Below are 21720 nucleotides of genomic sequence, written 5' to 3'. Positions count from 1 at the left end.
TGAAACTGTAGGTGAGCCAGAGTTAGCCAGAGAGGCTAGTTTTAATCTGCTGTCCCCGGCCAGATGTTTGAAGGCTGCCTAAAAATTACAAAATTTCAAATAAATATGATGAAGTCCCTAATTATATATTTATATCATACATAACTACAACTGTTTTAAACTGTTGTATTTTAATAGTGATCTTTATTTGTTTCCCTTGTTGTTCATTGGTAGCAGACCTATGAATACATTTTAATTTCAGTCTTTCTCTACATTATTTCTGCATCAATTACAAACTTCATGTGCATCTTAATTCTGCACCGTATGAGCTGAGACTGTTGTTGTTGTTGTTGACCTTCGTGTCTTAACTGAGCGGTGTTGTTTCACAAAGCTCTGATATCTCATCAATGATTACATCAAAAGAAAGAGATGCTTTGTAATTACAGACTATTTTAATTTCCCTCAACGTCGAAACCCTTTATTATACACAGATGTGAGACAGCAATTAAATTAATATACAAGTGTATTTATCATCAGAGAGAGACAGACAGAGAGACAGAGACAAAGAGAGAGAGAGAGACAAAGACAGAGAAGACAGAGAGAGAGACAGACAGAGAAAGAGAGACAGAGACAAAGAGAAAGACAGACAGACAGAGAGAGAGAGAGAGAGAGAGAGAGAGAGAGAGAGAGAGAGAGAGAGAGAGAGAGAGAAAGAGAGAGAGAAAAACCGGTCGGAGGAGGTAAACGGGTTCGGTCTGCAGGAGGTGGTGTGACGTAGCAGTGTACACACACTCACACACACACACACACACACAGGCTGCTGCTGCTTCGCTGCTGCCAGAATCTCAATGTGGGGAAATGACCGCGAGTGACCTCAAAGGGAACATTGTATTTTAGCGGCTGCTCGTATTTGGTATGTTATTCCTCACTAACACACACTAGCACAAAGGTGTGTTCATTTTTCACGGTTGTATTTTACGGCAAAACACTACGCTGGAGGGGGAGAAAGAAAACCGACACGGTCTAACGTTTTTACTGGTCGCGCGACTGTCCGTCCTCACTAGCTTTGGAAGCAGCGGGGCTAACGTTAGCCTAGCTAAAGCTAGCCGGCGGTTTGTCATTGGTTGTGCCCACTGCAGATGCTAAAAGCTAAGCTAGGCTAACCTCCGCCATGGATAAAGCCAAGTCAATGGCGGACAAGAAAGGAGCGTCTTCGGGACACTTTCACGTCACCAACGGGCAGAGCCAGAGGGGATTTCACGCTAACGGCTGCGGCTCGAGCGGACCGGAAGTGGCGGTGCATCACCTGCACGAGGACGCGGAGTGTAACGGCTCTCCGGCCAAGAGGTGCCGGCTACGGCGGAGGACGGAGTCCGTGAGACGGAACAGAGTCCGTGAGTGTTATAACCGGTGTTTGTGTTGCGTGTGTGTGTGTGTGTGTCAACCATTGACTGTGTAATAAAACGTGTCTCCTCCTTCCACTGCCTCTTTATTATCAACCTGTCGTGATTTGTCTCTTTTAGACAATATAGTCCTCCTCTTTTTCGATCAGATATCACGCCGCTCGTGTGTCCGTGCTGATCCGCTAGTCGTCAGGGAGACCCCCTTTTTTGTTGTCACGGACGACCCCTCAGGTTTGCGTTCCTGCGCGCTGTGATTGGTCGGTTCCCCCGGTGGTGAGAAAGCTCCTGATAAGTGGGCCTGGCTTGCCTCGGCCAATCAACAGTCGCCTCCCCTGTCTTCGGGACCCACCCCCCGGTTTTTTATTGACCGAGTATTTGTGATGATGGTGAGCAGGAGATCATCCGGGAGAAAACTTTGCCGATATTGTGCCTCACTATGAAGCTCTTAAGTGAAAAGAAACCTGGTAAGTGTTAGTTGTTAACTAACTTGTTAGTAGTTCATGTTTCATTGTATTGAGAAGCCTTAAAGTGTTCATTTAAATGTACATACTTGTGTCTATTTCTTTAAAGGTGAGGTTAAAACTTGGTCCCAACTTTAGCTTCATGTGTTAAAGTTTCAGACAGAGAGAGACAGAGAGAGAGAGAGAGAGAGAGAGAGAGAGAGAGAGAGAGAGAGAGAGGGGGAGAGGGAGGGAGAGAGAGAGAGAGAGGGGGAGAGGGAGGGAGAGAGAGAGAGAGAGAGAGAGAGAGAGAGAGAGAGGGGGGGGGGGAGAGAGAGAGGGACGGAGAGAGACAGAGAGAGATGGAGAGAGACAGAGAGTGAGAGAGAGACAGAGAGAGAGAGACCTAGATGCTGCTTTATGAGAGAGTTGCACATACATTTCTAAATACATAACCATGTGGTTATTCAGTGTATCTTCAGTGTAACTTCAGTTCAAAGCCACAGGGTTTGTTGTGGCCGTCAAATGTTTGCAGAGTCATGTCGTCAGCATTCCTGACATCTATACCTAATTAAATTAAGGAGAGACGGAGAGAGGAGGCATCCTGTTAATGCATTAATGCACCTGTCACCTGTGAGGAATCCTGCATATCGCTGCATTAATCACAATCAGAACTGACTCTTTTATTGTCCAGCCGTGTGATCTAGTAATGACAGAGGTGTCAATCAAAATAATAAGAACATATTTTGGGGGGGTGCACATTTTTCTGTTTGCTGCCCCTATTTTTATGTATGTATTATTTTCAAAAAGTGTCAAACCCTTTCTGTCGAGTGCTGATGAACGATGACGAGTAGTTCTGCTAGCAGTTGTTTATTCTTTGATTTTAAAAACCTTTTAAATACCAGGAGTTCTTTTTGGGTGTTGCTGACATGTTGGTAGTTTTACAGGATGTTCTCTCCGGAATTCTGTATCTGTGAGTACGATGAGATATGACTTTCTTTTCATCATTAATAATAATAATGATAGTCTGGACTGGACAGACAGCTGATAATATTGATTCTTAGCTGTGATGGCCTCACACCAGACGACGTAACAGAGTCTCTGTAATCTTTGCGTCGTCCGGTCGGAGCTCCTCTGCTTCATGGCTGACTTATCAATAAACCTCCGATAACGATAACATAATAATAATAATAATAACAACGAGAACCCTCTGAGGGACGACCCTGGAATGTATTTCCTCCAGATTTGTTCTCTACTTGTGGGTACCAGCCATGCAGTGCTTGTTTACACCTGAAGTTACTAAGCAGCAGTAGTTATTCACCGGCTCCTTGATTTTAACCAACGGCTCTTTCTCCTGTTTCTATTCATACGTCAGATCTTTTGAGTGAGGTATTTAGGGGGAATGTTCAGTTTCAGTATGGAGCAAAAGTCCTGAAAATAAGGAGAATGAAGACTGGAAATGATACGCACCAGTTATAATAATTCCCAAGATTTATAATTTTTATTCAATGCCGCTTGAACGCATCATAATGTAACTCGATGCAACCTCCATTAACGTTAGCCGTTAGCTGCGTTAAGTGTTAGCTGAGCGACGACTAGCGCTGCACTAGCTCTCCTCCTGCAGATTCCAACACATTTGTTGTTCACCATGTAGTATTATCAGGGAAAGTAATTGGCTGCAGGAGAGTGTTTAACCACAGGTGTGTCGTACTAGTTTGCACATGCTCAGTAGCGATTGGCACATGTTGTTCCTGTGTAGAGTGAATGAGCTAATAAATGACAGGACACCGCGGTATTGGATGGATGCGTAGACTCCGGTCTTTATCACAGCAACTCTTCTTCGTACACAGGACAAAATTGTCAATTTGTTTGTTTACAAATGTGGCTTGTGGAGTGTCAGTGTGACACATGGCAACAGCTGTTTCTGCCCAAGCTTTCCAAGAAATCTGATTGGTCAGATCGATGCAACGTTTGGCCTTTTACAGATAGCAGGGTGTTGTGTTGTGGGAAGACGTGCTTTAGTTGTAATATCTACGAGGAGGGATTGAAACTCAGGAGGGGAAAGTTTGATTGACAGGTCACATAATTAAAGATCATAAAAACCCTTAAATGAGTGATGAGTTAATCGTTTAATTCAGGGCAACGGTCACCCAGTGTCAGCTGGTAACAACCGGAGCTTGTTCATTTAGTAACAGAATAACGCCCATAAAAGAAAATACAGGTTTGTCAAAAAGGTTGAGTCAATGTTCCACTACTTCCAGCTGCAGCCGGGTGGAGAACCAGGCGTGAAGTTTCGGTGTGGGGGGGGGGGGGGGTCTACAACAGTTTGGTGTTTCTAAAAGACTTCTGTCCTCATGTTTGGTCTTTCTCTTCTATCACATGTTTCTAGACAGATCCCTAAAGATCCTAGTAGTAGTAGTAGTAGTAGTAGTAGTAGTAGTATCTGGAGGGCCAGTACTAGTAGTGGGTATTAATGGTTTACAGCAGTCATATTACACTAGTTTGATCTGTAAAATGTTAGAAAACATTTCCTAAAGCCCACTCTGACGTCTAACAGTCTCAAATAAAAATATATTTAATTTAACACTGAAGCAATAAGTTAATTAATTACTACTTTCTGACATCGTTTATAGACCAAAAGATTTATGGATTCATTGTGAAAATATTTGATAATTAATATAATTGTTTAGTTGCAGCCCTAATTTAGTTTATTCATGACATAAGACAAAGTTCCTCCCAGTGGGGAACCTTGAAGAAGGGAATAATTGGCATTTTTGCTTAAATAAATCAGTTAAAGGATTAATAGAAATATATAATTTTCTGGGTCTACTGCAGCAACTGTAGTATTATAATATGCAGTAATATCTGTAGTACTGTGAGTAGTATTCTTAGCAGTGTCGTAGTCGGATTCAAATTGTTTTGATGAGTAGATATCATATCGACTGTATGCACACTGTCTTCTTGTCTTATCACACAAGTGTTGTTCTTGTCTCTGTGAAACCTGAGACTGAAGGTTAACACGTTTAATAGAAACGGTTGCTGTCCTCTAATTGCATTACTTAGTTACACTTCAAAGTGTACAAAGTTTACATGTTTAAAGCTCGCTTGTGCATATTATGTTTATTTACATTGGTCTCTATATTCATAGTTTACAACATTTGCATAAATGTACTCCATATTCTTGGCTGAGGCTGTGGAGGAAAACATGATTGTCACTTGAGGACGGCGTCATGTATCCTTGGCAGCGTTGCTTTGTATTATGTCACAGAAGAAGATCATATTTCTGTTTCTAGTGTCTCACGGTTCTGCCTCGGTGCTTGTTATTATACATCTTTACTTCCTACGGCCTCGAGGGTGAAGCAGCCGACCTCAATAATGAATCATGTTGTGGGAAACAAGTGTGTCTCGCATGAAAAAAAGGTTTTCTCTCATGTACACTGTATTAGATATCGTCTCAGATTTTGGAAATCGTAATATGGTTCAAGTGTTGTTTTTTTCCTATCATTTTCTGAACTTTCCGGACTGTTCTAGTTGTTCTATTATTATTATCCGCATCACTCATGGTTATTTATCAGAAATCTCATTGTGTACATATTTAGTGAAAAGACAAGTACAATATCGTGGTCAAAAATCAATTTGATTTTCTCTTAAATGCTCAACTCTAGTATCCCGATAATCACCGAAATAGGGTTAAAATCTTAAAATGGCACTATATACTGGAATCGCTTACATATTGTTAAGAAACATATTTTTAATACATCACAGATAGGACAGTGAAAAACAAACAATCTTAAATAAGGTAATCACAAGGCCCCATGCATGAATAATAGATGGATAAATACAGATAAAAGAAAAGCAAGACTGTGTGACTCTACACAATAATTCCTCTATCTTTTTAAAAATCAGGCTGTTTCAAGTCTGTTCATGAAATGTTCTTGGTAACCGTGTGTGTAGAGGTAACAGTGTGTGTAGAGGTAACAGGTGGTCTAGAGGTAAGGTAACAGCGAGTGTAGAGGTAACAGAGGGTGTAGAGGTAAGGTAACAGTGGGTGTAGAGGTAACAGCGTGTGTAGAGGTGTAGAGGTAACAACGTGTGTAGAGGTGTAAAGGTAACAGCGGGGGTAAAGGTAACAGCGGGTGTAGAGGTAACAGCGTGTGTAGAGGTGTAGAGGTAACAGCGGGTGTAGAGGTGTAGAAGTAACAGCGGGTGTAGAGGTAACAAAGGGTGTAGAGGTAACAGCGTGTGTAGAGGTGTAGAGGTAACAGCGTGTGTAGAGGTGTAGAGGTAACAGCGGGGGTGGTTACTTTAGTTCTCCTGGTCATTTTCAACACTGATCGGTAGTTTATAATAGAACATTATCAAAGATCGGCAACTAGAAAAGCAAAAAATGATGTCCTGATCGTATATTTTTTTTAATATTGATGGATTACATTGTCAGTAAAACTTTATTTTGCACTGTGATATGTGAAATACATAAATAAATGATTTGTTAAGGTAAACGGTGTAATTAATCCACAGTTCACATGAACGGTGAGGGGTGATCCGTTACACCACTAGATGGTAGGGGCTACCATTCAAGGTGCCACCTGCTGATCAGGATCTAATCACACAGACCCATTCATACACCGCAGGAACAGCCTGCAGGAGCAATTTGGGGTTAGGTGTCTCTCCCAAAGACACGTCAACACGGACTAGCGGAGCCGGGGATCAAATCGCCGATCCTCTGATTGAAGGACGACCCTGCTCTAACACTGAGCCACAGTCGCCCCTCTACAGGTGTAGAGGTAACGGCGTGTGTAAAGGTAACAACAAGGGTAGAGGTAACAGAGGGTGTAGAAGTAACGGAGGGTGTAGAGGTAACAACGAGAGTAGAGGTAACGGAGGGTGTAGAATTAACGGAGAGTGTAGAAGTAACAAAGGGTGTAGAAGTAACAGAGGGTGTAGAGGTAACGGAGGGTGTGGAAGTAACGGAGGGTGTGGAAGTAACGGAGGGTGTGGAAGTAACGGAGGGTGTAGAGGTAACGGAGGGTGTAGAGGTAACGGAGGGTGTAGAGGTAACGGGGTGTAGAGGTAACAGGTGGTGTAGAGGTAACGGGGGGTGTAGAGGTAACAGGTGGTGTAGAGGTAACAGGTGGTGTAGAGGTAACGGGGGGTGTAGAGGTAACAGGGTGTAGTGGTGTAGAGGTAACAGGTGGTGTAGTGGTGTAGAGGTATCAGCACCACAGACAATAATAAACCAGATAGTAGATTGTGTTGTGCTCTCAGGTGTTAATTACACTGCAACCCTTCAACAAAAGAACAGAACATACTTTGTGTTGCATCAGGGTGAACTGACACCAGCTCAGCTCTGTTGTGAAGGACTGGTTGTTCAGGAGACAGAGACGCTGTCACGCAGGGTCATATCAGGTGTCGTTTGATATACAATAAACTCTAGATTGAGGGTTGTTTGAGTTCAGTCGGACTCTTGAAGGCTGTAACTTGCTGCTCATCTTCCACCACTGTGTCTCCTAACGACTGCTGGTGAAACATAACGTATGTGTACTGATGCTAACAAAGCATACAAACCATGTGGTCTAATGCGGTGGCTCTAATCTGAAAGTGGACTTTTGCCTCAATAATAAGTTCCCTTTCAACAGTGTGTTGTGCAACAGTCGCGTCAGACACATGCAGACGTTTAGGGTTCAACATCTGGTGTTTTAACCTGTCAGGAGGAGTTTAACTAACGGATGCATCCCCAAAAAAGAACGGTGCTGACTTCACTCCATTTATACCTCCACTGAGAAAAGTCTTCATGATTTGGAGTAAATGGGGTCAAAACTACATCAAAACATCTTTTTTACAAACTTTAAGTCTCCTCTATTCAGATGGTAATGTTTTAGCAAAGATGCATTTAGTTTACAGCCTTTCTTTAATTTGTGGCAGTTATGTTTTGGGGTTTCTGGCTGTCAAAATAACACATTTAAAGACGTTATCGTTTAGGCTTAAGAATCCATTCTTCACTGTTTCTTCAGGTGTTTTCTGGTATGTGAGAAACGCTGCTGTTTTTCCTCAACCTGTCTTAGTTTTGTGTTGTCTTGAAACAGTTCCACAGGGTTTCCATTGTTCCACAGTTCAATGGTTCCTCGATGAGCACAATGTTGTCAAATATGTGGCCCACTCAACCAGAACAACTAGATATTTGTAAGAGAAGTAAATCAACGCAGGAGGCTTCTAAAGATAGAGAAGATTCTTCTGCTGAAGTAAAATACAGTGGCCAAAGAGAGGAAAAACACCAGTTTGTGTGCACATAATTACCTCAATTTAATTCAATCGTTCCCACGTTTTGGATAATCAAATAATGCACAAGGCCAAGTGATTCATTCTGTCCACCATGTGTGCTTATAAAGAGCCTGTCCTTGTTAGATAGAGACTCTTTTAAATGAGCTTTACTGCAGCTTATCAAGACATGTTGACAACACATTCATTTATTGCAACGGATTGTTGTTGGTAAAAGGTGATTAGTGTTTATTAATTACTGTGGGCCGACCACAGCACTGGATGGTCATCGCCATTCATATCTATGTACGAATGTCCTTTATGGAGCACAGAGTTCTTTATTTTGACTTCATAGTGGGTCAATAAGAAAGCCTCGTGTTGTACTGCACACTAACCTAAAAGTGGGGAAGATTTCATTAAACTGAGGCCACGAATTACAATCTCTTGTGTACAAATTAATAAATTGTGGCATTGATTTACTTATTTCTTCTTCTTCGGCTTCGCACCGATTTGATTTTATACTCGAAGACAAAGGTAGTAACTTAACAATGATGTGGCACTGAAGAGCAGCACATCACCAGCTCTAATTACCACTTAAATAAAGCCTAAAACTGTAAATGCAAACGAAGAAAGGCTGAGGTACCTCTAAGTTAAATGCAGTAGCTGCTTTGCGGTGCATTTGAGAAAACCTCCTTCAGTATCACTCCACCTCTATTCCAGTAAATCTTCCTTTAAATGAATTAGACGGATCGAGAGACAAGAAGCAGGCGAAGGAAGGGAAGGGGGTGAGGAAGAAGGAAAAGAGGATGAGGAGAGAGAGAGAGAGAGAGAGAGAGAGAACGATGGTGTGTATGAGAGCGCCGGAGAGATGATGGAGGAGGGGGGTTCTCTGTTTCCATGGTGACCGTTGCTCTTCTTGAGCTGTGGTGGTGTTTTATGTTTTATTATTGTGCTGAACTCAACTAACTCTGACTTGTTTCTTCCTTTCGCTCCTCCGTCTTGCCAATGTCTTCATTTTATTGCTAAAATATCAGAGAGAATTGTAGAAAAAGCATCCATTATAATATCCTTTAATACAATAGTATGACTAATGGAGTCACCGGTGGTTAAACGGGCTGTAACCGTATCACTGGAGGCGGCAAGTCACCGCCATTTACATCCACTCATAGTATTGTATATTCGGTTGATTTTGGATTTCCTCAATCCGGCCCAGCCCTCGTGCTGATCTGTTGATTTCATAAATAGGTGATATACAGATTAATTATAAAGGCCCGAGCAACCGACAACGTTGGGCCGCGAAGGCCCTATTGAAATCCAAAGGATTATTATTTTACTATTATTATTCAGATTTTTATTTTTGTACATCAGGCGCATTTTTGGGTGGACTTGCCATACTCCAAAAAAATCACCAAATGTTGCACACTTGTCAGGCCTGGTGAAAATAGCCATCTGATATATGTTGCATATTTGCGTTTTAATAAATGTCTCTCTAGCGCCCCCTACAAGTTGGACCGGCGACGCCCCTCGTGCCAGTATGTCCGATTGACTTGAAATTCAACACGTGTCCAGATCCGCTAGCTCTACAAAAAAGCCTCTTAAACCCTTAAACTCCGCCTACCAACATTTTCCGCCATTTACAATTTTGTTAAAAAATGCATTTTTGCAAACTCCTCCTACACGCTGGGTCTGATTGTTACCAAATTTGCTCTCCATAGGAGGAGTTTGTTAAAGTATTGCGCCTAGAAATGATCAAGGGAAAATTAACACACAAATCTAAATTGACGACTTCCGGTATGGTTTAAAACATGGTCCCAGCAGACTTGAAATCACATATCTGCTGTCGTAGAATCATGCTGTAGGTTTGTTTCGAACCGGCCGTTTGATCCGCACCAGGGTTTTGATTGACAGCTTTCACACCAGTCCCAAAACAAACTGGTTGATCACCATCTTGTTGTCGTCTCTCTCCAGCCTTCCCCTGGTTCGGCATGGACATCGGTGGCACCTTGGTCAAGCTGGTGTACTTTGAGCCGGTCGATATTACTGCAGAGGAAGAACAGGAAGAAGTGGAAAACCTCAAGTCCATCCGCCGCTACCTCACCTCAAATGTGGCCTATGGTACGTCTACACACACACACACACACACACACACACACACACACACACACACACACACACACACACACACACACACACACACACACACACACACAGACACACACACCTGCATTCATACCTACATACCTGCATCTGTTGACTCGTGTATCTAAAACGGGGCGAGTCAGGTGAAGGACTCCGATCATGAAGATAGCAGGACGTACTGTGTGTAACTCATGAATTGCATAAGATTGATAAGGTGTTTTGTTCTTGACTTCAGCAGCTGAGGGTTGCCTTTTTGAGAAATTGGCATTAACATTTCTTGTCCTAAATGCATTTAAAGTTATGTTGGTGCGTTTACTCGCATGTGCACATCTGCTTTAGAGACGACGGTGAAACAAAGTGAAGTTATTTGAGGGGTGAAAAGTTTGACGAACCCGTCAATCGATTGATTCAAAAGAACAAAAAACAAAGAAATGTGTGAAGTCTGGAGAGGAGAAGAAGTGTGTTTGTTTAACTCATAAAAGAACACAGAGTCCCGTCACATATAAAACTGGTTCCTGCCTCGCTCAGGTAAAACCGGCGTCCGTGACGTCCACCTGGAGCTGAGGAACCTGACCATGTGCGGCCGGACGGGGAACCTGCACTTCATCCGCTTCCCGACGCAGGCCATGCCCCTGTTCATCCAGATGGGTCGCGACAAGAACTTCTCCAGCCTGCACACGACACTCTGCGCCACCGGAGGCGGGGCGTACAAGTTCGAGAACGACTTCAGGACGGTGAGGACGGAGAACGTTGTCTGATTGGCTATTAGAATCGGACAAAACAAGACAATCTAGAAAATTACAACAGTCATTTTTTTGTGTTTTCTCTTGATCAAACAACAAAATACGAATCGATAATTAAAACAAATGGTTGTATAGAAGTCTAGTCTAAAATGACTCTACTTCTCTCTTGATTTATTCCCTCAGTAAACATTGTAAACATGAGTTTATGGTCTCAGTCTCTAGTTTACAGTCTTCTTCAATACAGCATGATGTTCATTTAGCACATTATGCTCCATTTAGAGTCAAACAGACCATAAAGAGGGGATGATTTAGGGGCGGGGCTACACAGTGATTGACAGGTCTCTTACCAGAGACGTATACGGCATCTCTACGTCACTCCTCCTCAGTCCAGATGTGGTCACTTCCTGTTCACTGGTTGCAAAAAGAACCAAGATGGCGACGGCCAAAACGCCGAACTCAAGGCTTCAAAACGTCCACAAACCAAAGAGTGACCACATGGCGACTACACCATGTAAACAGCTCTGTCACATCTAAAGTATACAGATTTAAAGGTCTAATCAGTTATCATGTTTCTCTCTCTATGTCTTCGCAGTTGATTGAGGTTTTACTTGAGTTCGTTGACCTTTTCTGCAGCTCAGTAGGATCAATAAACTCCCTCAGCAGGCTGTCTTAAAGTTGCTTTGAGAAGCGTTTCGTCTTCATTAAACTGAATAATCTTTTTTACTTTAAATCACTTTTGAGCTAAGCTAGCGTCCTCGTCTCTCTGTGCTCTGCAGATGGCCGACCTGGAGCTGCTGAAGCTCGACGAGCTGGACTGCCTGATCCGCGGCCTGCTGTTCGTGGACCGGGTGAGCTTCAACGGACACCCAGAGGGCTACTACTTCCAGAACCCGTCGGACACTCAGAGCTGCGTGAAGAAGACCTGCACCCTGGACAACCCTTTCCCCATGCTGCTGGTGAACATCGGCTCCGGGGTCTCCATACTGGCCGTGTACTCGGAGAACGACTACAAACGGGTGACTGGGACCAGGTGAGGAGGGTAGAGACCTAGAAAAGAGAAAGTAGAACCTGCAACCGCTCAGCAAGCTGCCACCTACTCTCCTACTGTTATAGACACGTTGATAAAGGTATTAAATCAACTAGACCTATTTTATATATGTATGTATGACAAATGTATGCATTATGACAAATGTTTCCACCGGTGTTCAAACCAGAGAAATCTGTATTTTAAGGTAGCTGGGCTAACGTTAGCGTCAGACGTCTGGATCTTAAGTCATCAGAGGAACAAGCTGAGCTAACGTTAGCATCAGACGTCTGGATCTTAAGTCATCAGAGGAACAAGCTGAGCTAACGTTACCATCAAACATCTGGATCTTAAGTCATCAGAGGAACAAGCTGAGCTAACGTTAGCATCAAACGTCTGGATCTTAAGTCATCAGAGGAACAAGCTGAGCTAACGTTAGCATCAGACGTCTGGATCTTAAGTCATCAGAGGAACAAGCTGAGCTAACGTTAGCATTAAACGTCTGGATCTTAAGTCATCAGAGGAACAAGCTGAGCTAACGTTAGGAGGAGACCTCTGTGGTAAAAACCTCCTGAACCGCGAACACTGAAGGAATCCTAACGACTGCAGTGAGAACAACAACTCCCATGATCCCACGCTGCGTCACCGCCACATGTTTTGGGCCCAAAAACAATAGAAAGACTGAAGTCCACCGTGAGCCCTGAATCAATGAGTTTGGAACTTGAAGTTGTTTTTGTATGAATGAATATGTGTGAAAGGTGAAGGTGGCTGAATACTTTTCATAGCTTCAGTCCATCCGCCAGATAAGAACCAATCAGCTGTTTTTGAATTCCAGCTGTTCTTTATCTCTGCTCACCTTTTGTACCTTTGTGTCCTTTATATAATACTAGAACTAGATTATGATTAAATAGGGAGCTGTTGACGAGCCCTTACCAGACATGAGAGAAACATCAGTTATTATCTGTCGCTATATTAAAACTGAGCAAAATAAGATTATTGGTATTTTAACTTTTTCTCATATTTATGTCTTGAATTTCATCTATTTATTTCACTTTTAAGTATTTATAGGAAGAGATATTAGAGTTGAGGACAGAAGTAGATTTAGTAAAGTGAATCCTTTCTCGTCTTCCTCTTTCTTTCCTCTCATATTGCCTCTTTTACCTCTCACCTGTACCTCCCTCTCACCTGTACCTCCGTCTCCCTCTCACCTGTACCTCCCTCTCACCTGTACCTCCGTCTCCCTCTCACCTGTACCTCCTTCTCACCTGTACCTCTCTCTCACCTGTACCTCTCTCTCACCTGTACCTCCCTCTCACCTGTACCTCTCTCTCACCTGTACCTCCCTCTCACCTGTACCTCCATCTCCCTCTCACCTGTACCTCCGTCTCACCTGTACCTCTCTCTCACCTGTACCTCTCTCTCACCTGTACCTCCCTCTCACCTGTACCTCCCTCTCACCTGTACCTCCCTCTCACCTGTACCTCTCTCTCACCTGTACCTCCCTCTCACCTGTACCTCTCTCTCACCTGTACCTCCCTCTCACCTGTACCTCCATCTCCCTCTCACCTGTACCTCCCTCTCACCTGTACCTCTCTCTCACCTGTACCTCCGTCTCACCTGTACCTCTCTCTCACCTGTACCTCTCTCTCACCTGTACCTCCCTCTCACCTGTACCTCTCTCTCACCTGTACCTCCCTCTCACCTGTACCTCCCTCTCACCTGTACCTCCCTCTCACCTGTACCTCCATCTCCCTCTCACCTGTACCTCTCTCTCACCTTTACCTCCCTCTCACCTTTACCTCCCTCTCACCTGTACCTCCCTCTCACCTGTACCTCCATCTCCCTCTCACCTGTACCTCCCTCTCACCTGTACCTCTCTCTCACCTGTACCTCCCTCTCACCTGTACCTCCATCTCCCTCTCACCTGTACCTCCCTCTCACCTGTACCTCTCTCTCACCTGTACCTCCCTCTCACCTGTACCTCCATCCCCCTCTCACCTGTACCTCCCTCTCACCTGTACCTCCGTCTCCCTCTCACCTGTACCTCCGTCTCCTCCTCCTCAGTCTTGGAGGCGGGACCTTCCTGGGCCTCTGCTGCCTGCTGACTGGCTGCGAGACGTTCGAGGAGGCGTTGGAAATGGCGAGCAAGGGAGACTCCACCAACGTGGACAAACTGGTGAAGGACATCTACGGGGGAGACTACGAGCGCTTCGGACTGCAGGGGTCCGCTGTCGCATCCAGGTGAGTTCACCTGGAGGTCCACGACGTTCACTTCAGCAACACTCTCAAAAACCTCTGAACATCACGAGTTACATTTTGATATATATATATACAAATTATATATATCTATATATATATATATATCTATATATATATATATATATATATATATATATATATATATATATATATACAAATTATATATATATATATATATATATATATATATATATATATATATATATATATATAATAAAATAAAAATGTGTGTGTGTATATATATATATATACTGTATATATTTTTTTTTTTGCATAGAAAAGTGAGTATACAGATACCATATACATTGTGTACATATACACTTACATATATAATAAAATGCATATAAATGTAATACAAAAACAATAATGTATTGTATGAATGTATGTCTGCACAAAGGACACAGTCTAACATAACTACACACACACACACACACACACACACACACACACACACACACACACACACACACACCAGCTAATCTGGTTTAGTGTGTAAACAGTGTTCAAAGGTTGCTCCATAAAGCAAAGAGAGACTCAGATTTGACCCCAGATTATAATCACTGTAGTTCTGAAAGTCATTTACACACGTGTGTCTGTGTGTGTGTCTGTGTGTGTGTGTCTGTGTGTGTTTTTATGTTTTCATGTTGTGTGTTTTTACAGTTTTGGTCACATGATGAGCAAAGAGAAGCGAGACAGCATCAGTAAGGAGGACCTGGCCAGAGCCACGCTGGTGACCATCACTAACAACATCGGATCTATAGCAAGGATGTGTGCTGTCAACGAGGTACACGCACGCACGCGCACACACACACACACACACACACACACACACACACACACACACACAGCTGTTCGTTGCTTTATTCTCTGAAACACAGACAAACTAAATGTACTGAGAAGAACAAAGAAGGGTTAACCGGTAAAAAGCCATAAACTAACCTCCACTGTGCTGAGGAGGGATTATAGTTATCTATAAACTCATATCTGATATTCATAAACTACTTTATTACCTTTATACAATCCCTGTAAAGAAAGAAGTCAAGTATTACATGTTTTATAAAGAAACTAAGGTTGTATTTCCTCTAAACGATGTGATTTGGCTGATAAGTATTAGATTCTTAACACTAAAGAACTGACCTTCTTTGTCTAAGCCTCCGACATGTAAACAGTGTTTCTATCTGTGAACTGATCCTCAGTCACGTCTGAAAAGTTACAAAGATTCAGGAGGCGTTCGACCGCTTGCTCCCGTACAGCAGTCAGCAGCCACTTCACGCCTCGCAATGCATTCTGGGAGTGGATTTATTTGCATGAAGTTGAGCTTTTATTTGTCACCTCAAATGTTTCCAGAAGCACATTTCAATGTGTTCACAACATCAGAGAGAGAAGATTCTAAATGATCCTCAAATCCAGAATCAGGAGCTTGTCCAATCAGGGGCCTTGTTGTTGTGATGTCACCACCTCCATGTTTCTGTGTGCTGTGAGCTTCTTTACAGTGTTGCCTTGTGGCTCGGAGATCAAGCAGCATTGTACAGGGCTATCACTACACACAGACAGGCAACAGACACACACTATCACTACACACAGACAGGCAACAGACACACACTATCACTACACACAGACAGGCAACAGACACACACTATCACTACACACAGACAGGCAACAGACACACACTATCACTACACACAGACAGGCAACAGACACACACTATCACTACACACAGACAGGCAACAGACACACACTATCACTACACACAGACAGGCAACAGACACACACTATCACTACACACAGACAGGCAACAGACACACTGTGGACAGAAAGAGCCTCATCTGATCACCCTGTGATTCATTGATTAAGAAGAAACCTGAATGTTTCTTGTAACACTTGATGAATATTAGATGAACATGATCTGTTACTTGGTTGTGTTTTAAAGTGCTGCAGAGGTTACCCCCCCCCAGTAGAGACCATAAGACCTTTTCCACTGTAGACCAAGAGATGTACTGGTAACCAGTGTATCAGCTCTCCAGCACCCCCGTGTGGTGAGAAGGAGGTGCTGCATTGATCACAATTAATGACCTTATCTGGTTTATTTTGTGACTGTTATTTATTTGTATTTGGACACATTAAAACGTTTTGTAAAGATAGTTTTGTGATGCGTTGTATGTGTGTCGAAACGTTGTTCAAATACTCGTTCACAGCTGGTTTTAAATTGGTCAGTTTTGATCAGACAAAGTCTGATTTCTCTGACTTTGTTTTTAAATGTCTGTCTTGGTATCAGAAAATCGAGCGCGTGGTGTTTGTGGGGAACTTCCTCCGCATCAACACGGTGTCCACCAAGCTGCTGGCCTACGCCATGGACTTCTGGTCCAAAGGACAACTCAGAGCCCTGTTCCTGGAGCACGAGGTGAGACCGGCACACCTGCAGCAAGCACCTTAAGAAAGTAGAGGGGTACCTCAGATCAGTGTGTAAAGGAAGTGTGTGTGTGTGTGTGTGTGTGTGTGTGTGTGTGTGTGTGTGTGTGTGTGTGTGTGTGTGTGTGTGTGTGTGTGTGTGTGTGTGTACCAGGGTTATTTCGGAGCTGTCGGGGCGCTGATGGAGCTGCTCAAGACAACCGAGGATCCCTGAAGTAAACCCCCCCCCCCCCCCCCACCTCCTTGGATGATGTCACCCTAACCCCCTGAACGCTGTGACGTCATCGACTCCTGTTGCTGCTGAAAGGTCCCCCCCCCCCCCCCCCCACTAAAGGAAACGCTGAGAGAGAAACTGAGAAAAGCCATTTTAGTAATTTAACATTAATATTTGTAAATAAAGAGGACCTCTAACATTCATCTCCTAACCCCCCCCCCCCCCCCGTAGAGGTTTTAATATTGTAATCTTTAATTTATGGTAATCTGTACTCGGTGTCAGGAAGCACAGAGACACAGAGGAGGTTTAGTGTTTAGTGTATCTACTGTAGCATCACATCCTCCGTAGACCACTTTAAAGCCTCCTGGTGGACATTTCTGGTGTCACAGCTCCAGACTGAGCAGCAGCTGAGGGGCTTGTTGTTGTTGTTGCTGCTGCTGCACAACAAAAGTTTCCCACAATGCCACAGTCCCTCTCTCAAGGAGTGCACTGAGAGGCCAAATATCCTGTTTGAGATCTGCACGACTCCTTCAGAAGAAGAGCGTTCTCTACTTCTTTCTTTCCTTCCGCTGCACACGGCCTTTCTTTGTTTGTTTGTTTGTTTGTTTGTTTGTTTGTCCGTCTGCCTCCACGTAAACATTAAACACCACATTGCCACACACGCGTCCCTAAACCTGCAGGTTTTTAGCGTCGCGGTACGCCTCCACGCTTCCCCATTCGTTGAGCAGCCGTGCAATGCATTCTGGGAGGGGCGTTCACGTTGGCGCGCTCCCTCATTTGCATAAAGTTGTGGTTATAAAAGCTACTTTATGCAAATGAGAGGACGTTCCGCAAGTAAAAGGAAGACGGATTCAGCATGGTTTATTCTTTTAGCTTCTGTTTTCAGAATCACATTTTTGGTGAAGTATTAAAAGAGTGGACGTGTACCGGTAGACGACGGGACCAAGACCTTGTCTTCCAACAGATGTTTGCATTCCACAACATCTGCCCTCCCCTCCCCCGCCCTCTGTCTCCTCACCCTCCAGCTTCTCTGCCACCCTGCTGCCTTGTTTTAATGTCGCAGATGTTGTCAAAATGCTGCTGGGTCCCTAAAACCTGGAGCACTGAACCAGGACCAGGACCAGGACCAGACTGACTTAAGCTTCTAAATCAGAGCTAACCAGGTCGTGGTCCTGATCCGAGTCTGTAGACTCTTAAGGACTCTTAAGTGATGGATCAAACTGCAGTGAAGCCCCTGCGACTCTGGGGTGTAAACCCCTTCTCTCTCTCGTTGCCTGTAATAATGTGAGCGGAGAGAAACAGGAAGCTGTAGATCACATTCACACCTCACGCTCTTTGCTTTGTGGTTTATAGTGATGGCTGTAACGTCAATGAATCCTGTACATGTGTAGTTTCTCTCCCAGCATGCACCGCTTTGTGTCCTCTTGTGTTTAAACTAACCTCCGTGTCTCTGAGGATTCTCTGAAGTAACGATCTTTAACTCCTCAACCAGCTCGTAGAATGTGATGTAAGTTATTGTTGATCTCCTCTCACGTCAGACGAGGACGATCTACACTTTGACCATCGACGAGACACCCGTCTGCTGCTACCACCTGTCGGTTCATTACAGTACAAACAAGTTTGATTTTAAGCTCAAAACACACTTTCTGAAACGATAGAAAATAGATTTTAACGAGGAATGATCTCATATTTTACAGAGCGGATCCTCTGTACTTCATTCATACTAAATTAGTATTTTTTACTACTGTGGTACTTTGATTGTAACCGCCTTCGTTAACTAATCTGTTGGCTTTAATTATCAAACATTATGCATTCTGTGTTTATTAAAGAGGGAGGTTCCTCTGTACAGCTTTCTTTATATATTTGCCTTTATATGTGGCCTCAGCTTTACAGACTGCTGTTGGTCATCTCTTCTTCTTCTTCTTCTTCTGTTGGTCATCTCTTCTTCTTCTTCTGTTGGTCATCTCTTCTTCAGTTGGTCATCTCTTCTTCTTCTTCTGTTAGTCATCTGTTCTTCTTCTGTTGGTCATCTGTTCTTCTTCTTCTGTTGGTCATCTCTTCTTCTTCTGGTCATCTCTTCTTCTTCTTCTGTTGGTCATCTCTTCTTCTTCTTCTTCTGCTGTTGGTCATCTCTTCTTCTTCTGCTGTTGGTCATCTCTTCTTCTTCTTCTGTTGGTCATCTCTTCTTCTTCTGCTGTTGGTCATCTCTTCTTCTGTTGGTCATCTCTTCTTCTGCTGTTGGTCATCTCTTCTTCTTCTTCTTCTGTTGGTCATCTCTTCTTCTTCTTCTGTTGGTCATCTCTTCTGTTGGTCATCTCTTCTTCTGCTGTTGGTCATCTCTTCTTCTTCTTCTTCTTCTGTTGGTCATCTCTTCTTCTTCTTCTTCTGTTGGTCATCTCTTCTGTTGGTCATCTCTTCTTCTGCTGTTGGTCATCTCTTCTTCTTCTGTTGCCTTTAATGTGCGTCACCGTGTCCTGTGGTTTGTGATTTAACGTCTTGACCTGCTGAACTTCACCTCGATGTTTTACTGACGTTCACACAAGCGTCTCTGGTTTGTTCCGTGTGGTTTCTCTTTGCCATGGTACTGTAACAGATTAATATAATTATTGTTATAATTTAAAGCTCATTAACCTCCAGTGGTTTTTATGGTATGATGTCAGATCATGGGTAAGAAGAAGTGGAGCATCCTCCTCATGTTTGTGGCCAGTAGTTCGTACAGTAATAATGATGTTTGTTTGGTTTCTCTCATGTGATTCTTTTTAATATGCGGTTGTACAGAATGATCTTTTCATGGTCAGTTTTATTGTTTTCCGGTTGGCACAAAAGAACCAGTGTGAATGTTTAACAGACGTGTAGATCTGCTGCTTTCTAACGTGTGCTGATAACTTTTACTTTATTTATTTTAAAGCATATCATCACTGTTCCTGCAGAGCCTTCGATCCCCTTCATTACTCACAGCAGATCATCGATGACTCACGTTAACTCCTCTAAAGCCGAGCTTCACCGTGTTTTTATACCTGTTGTACTAACGTACAGCTGCAGCTTCCGTGTTTTTATTTACTACAAACAAACACTGTCTGGAATATAAAGTCTTCACATGAAGTGTGTTGATGTTCTCAGAGTCACATCTTGGGACAGTAGTTGACTTTTCCTGTGACGACAACAATGATTCAGTTTTTTGGCATTTAATTTAAGTTAATTAGTTTTTTATAGATTTATTATGAGTCAACGATGTGGCTGAGAATCTGCTTTGAAGATGGTCCGAGTTGTGATTTATTTTTTTATATATTTATAAATATATATATATATATATATATATATATATATATATATTTATAAATATATAAATTGTTCTAACACTATTAAAGGTGGATGTACGCAGCAGGATGTTTCAGTACAAAGCTTGTTTTTGTTTGTTTTCAGTGTGACACTAAGAAGCTTCTTCTTCTTCTTCTCTTTAAACTGCTGACTGTGCATGTTTATGTGTTTGTGTTTATCTTCAGATGTCAACTCATGACACTCGTGACCTCTGACCTGTGTTGAACCCTTCCAGCCTTTTATTTCATTTTATTTCATTTGTCTTGAAGACCTTTCTTCACGCTTGTGTATTTGATTTGTACAGAGATTTTGTAAATAATATTAATATGATATATTCTACACCAGCAAATCTTGTCTGTTGATTTTAGTTGATTTAACTGTTCTAAAAGGGGGCGTGGCTTCCCAAAACAACGACTCAGCACTTCTTTTTAACCCCCCCCCCCCCCCCCCCCCCCCCCCCCCCAACGCAGACAGAAGAGAAACCACGTTTGTTTTTAAATAGGAATAAATAAATGTTTCATTAATGATTCTCTTCTATATTTATCTCCATGTGACTGATTAAAGCTTCAATAAGTCAAACTCATGCTGGTTTTGGGAAGCCCAGTTCTTCTTCTGCTGCTTTTAACTCTGGTTTGAAATAAAAATAAAGGGTTAAAAAAAAATAAAAACGGCTACTTACCTTGTGCGTATGTGGTGAAGAGATTTTTTTTGTTTTTGTTTTTCTAAAAATGAATTAAACTAAAACTGGATGAGAGTTAACGTGTTCTGGGTGTTTTTTATTTACTCGTGTTATTCTGTTCAAGAAAATAAAAAGATGAGAAAGATGATATAGTATATATATTTATATACTTATAATGTATTGTATTTGTATAGTGCTTTAAAAGGTACTCAAAGACTCAATGTAATTACAATATAAACAATAGATGACATAACAGTGTGGAACAGCACAAAAACACATACATAACATATATATATATATATATACAATGTATATATATTTATTTAACATGACAATTCAAAGTATTTTTAAGCAAATATTGTAAAGTAATTTGTAACTAGCTATCAAATAAATGTAGAGCAGAATAAAGAACATAACTGTTTATAATAGCTTTAGCTAGGTAGCTAGCTCTATGTTAACTTCAGCTAGGTAGCTAGCTCTATATTAGCTTCAGATAGGTAGCTAGCTCTATATTAGCTTCAGCTAGGTAGCTAGCTCTATATTAGCTTCAGATAGGTAGCTAGCCCTATATTAGCTTCAGCTAGGTAGCTAGCCCTATGTTAGCTTCAGCTAGGTAGCTAGCCCTATGTTAGCTTCAGCTAGGTAGCTAGCTCTATGTTAGCTTCAGCTAGGTAGCTAGCTCTATGTTAGCTTCAGCTAGGTAGCTAGCTCTATGTTAGCATCGGCTAGTTGCTTTAGCTTTATGTATGTGGATCTGAAGAACGATACTGAAACACAAATAAAATAGTCAAATGTGTTTTAATACACGTTTATAAACTAATCTCTGTTTAATGAAAGTATTTGACTTAAATGTATTTT

General features: G+C 42.5%; 1 protein-coding gene across 2 annotated transcripts; it reads left to right on the top strand.

Annotated features, from left to right (window-relative positions):
- The first annotated feature begins 751 nt into the window (after nt 1–751).
- Nucleotides 752–20625, top strand: pank1a (pantothenate kinase 1a). Of its 2 annotated transcripts, none has more exons than XM_068734415.1 (8): nt 752–1373; nt 10046–10192; nt 10745–10950; nt 11736–11989; nt 14048–14224; nt 14903–15026; nt 16518–16643; nt 16806–20625. In XM_068734415.1, the coding sequence occupies exons 1-8, from the start codon at nt 1151–1153 to the stop codon at nt 16863–16865; spliced, it is 1317 nt and encodes a 438-aa protein (XP_068590516.1). In that variant the 5' UTR covers nt 752–1150; the 3' UTR covers nt 16866–20625. The 2 variants fall into 2 exon arrangements, with proteins under 2 accessions (XP_068590516.1, XP_068590517.1); XM_068734416.1 differs by lacking the exon at nt 752–1373 and adding an exon at nt 1421–1846.
- The last annotated feature ends 1095 nt before the right edge of the window (nt 20626–21720 follow it).

Source organism: Cebidichthys violaceus, unplaced genomic scaffold (genome assembly GCF_023349555.1).
Source record: "Cebidichthys violaceus isolate CVI_PGR_0920_01 unplaced genomic scaffold, fCebVio1.0.p SCAF_64, whole genome shotgun sequence".
Taxonomy (NCBI): Eukaryota; Metazoa; Chordata; class Actinopteri; order Perciformes; family Stichaeidae; genus Cebidichthys; species Cebidichthys violaceus.
The sequence above is the reverse complement of the archived record's forward strand: the minus strand, read 5'-3'. Positions and strand labels throughout refer to the sequence as shown.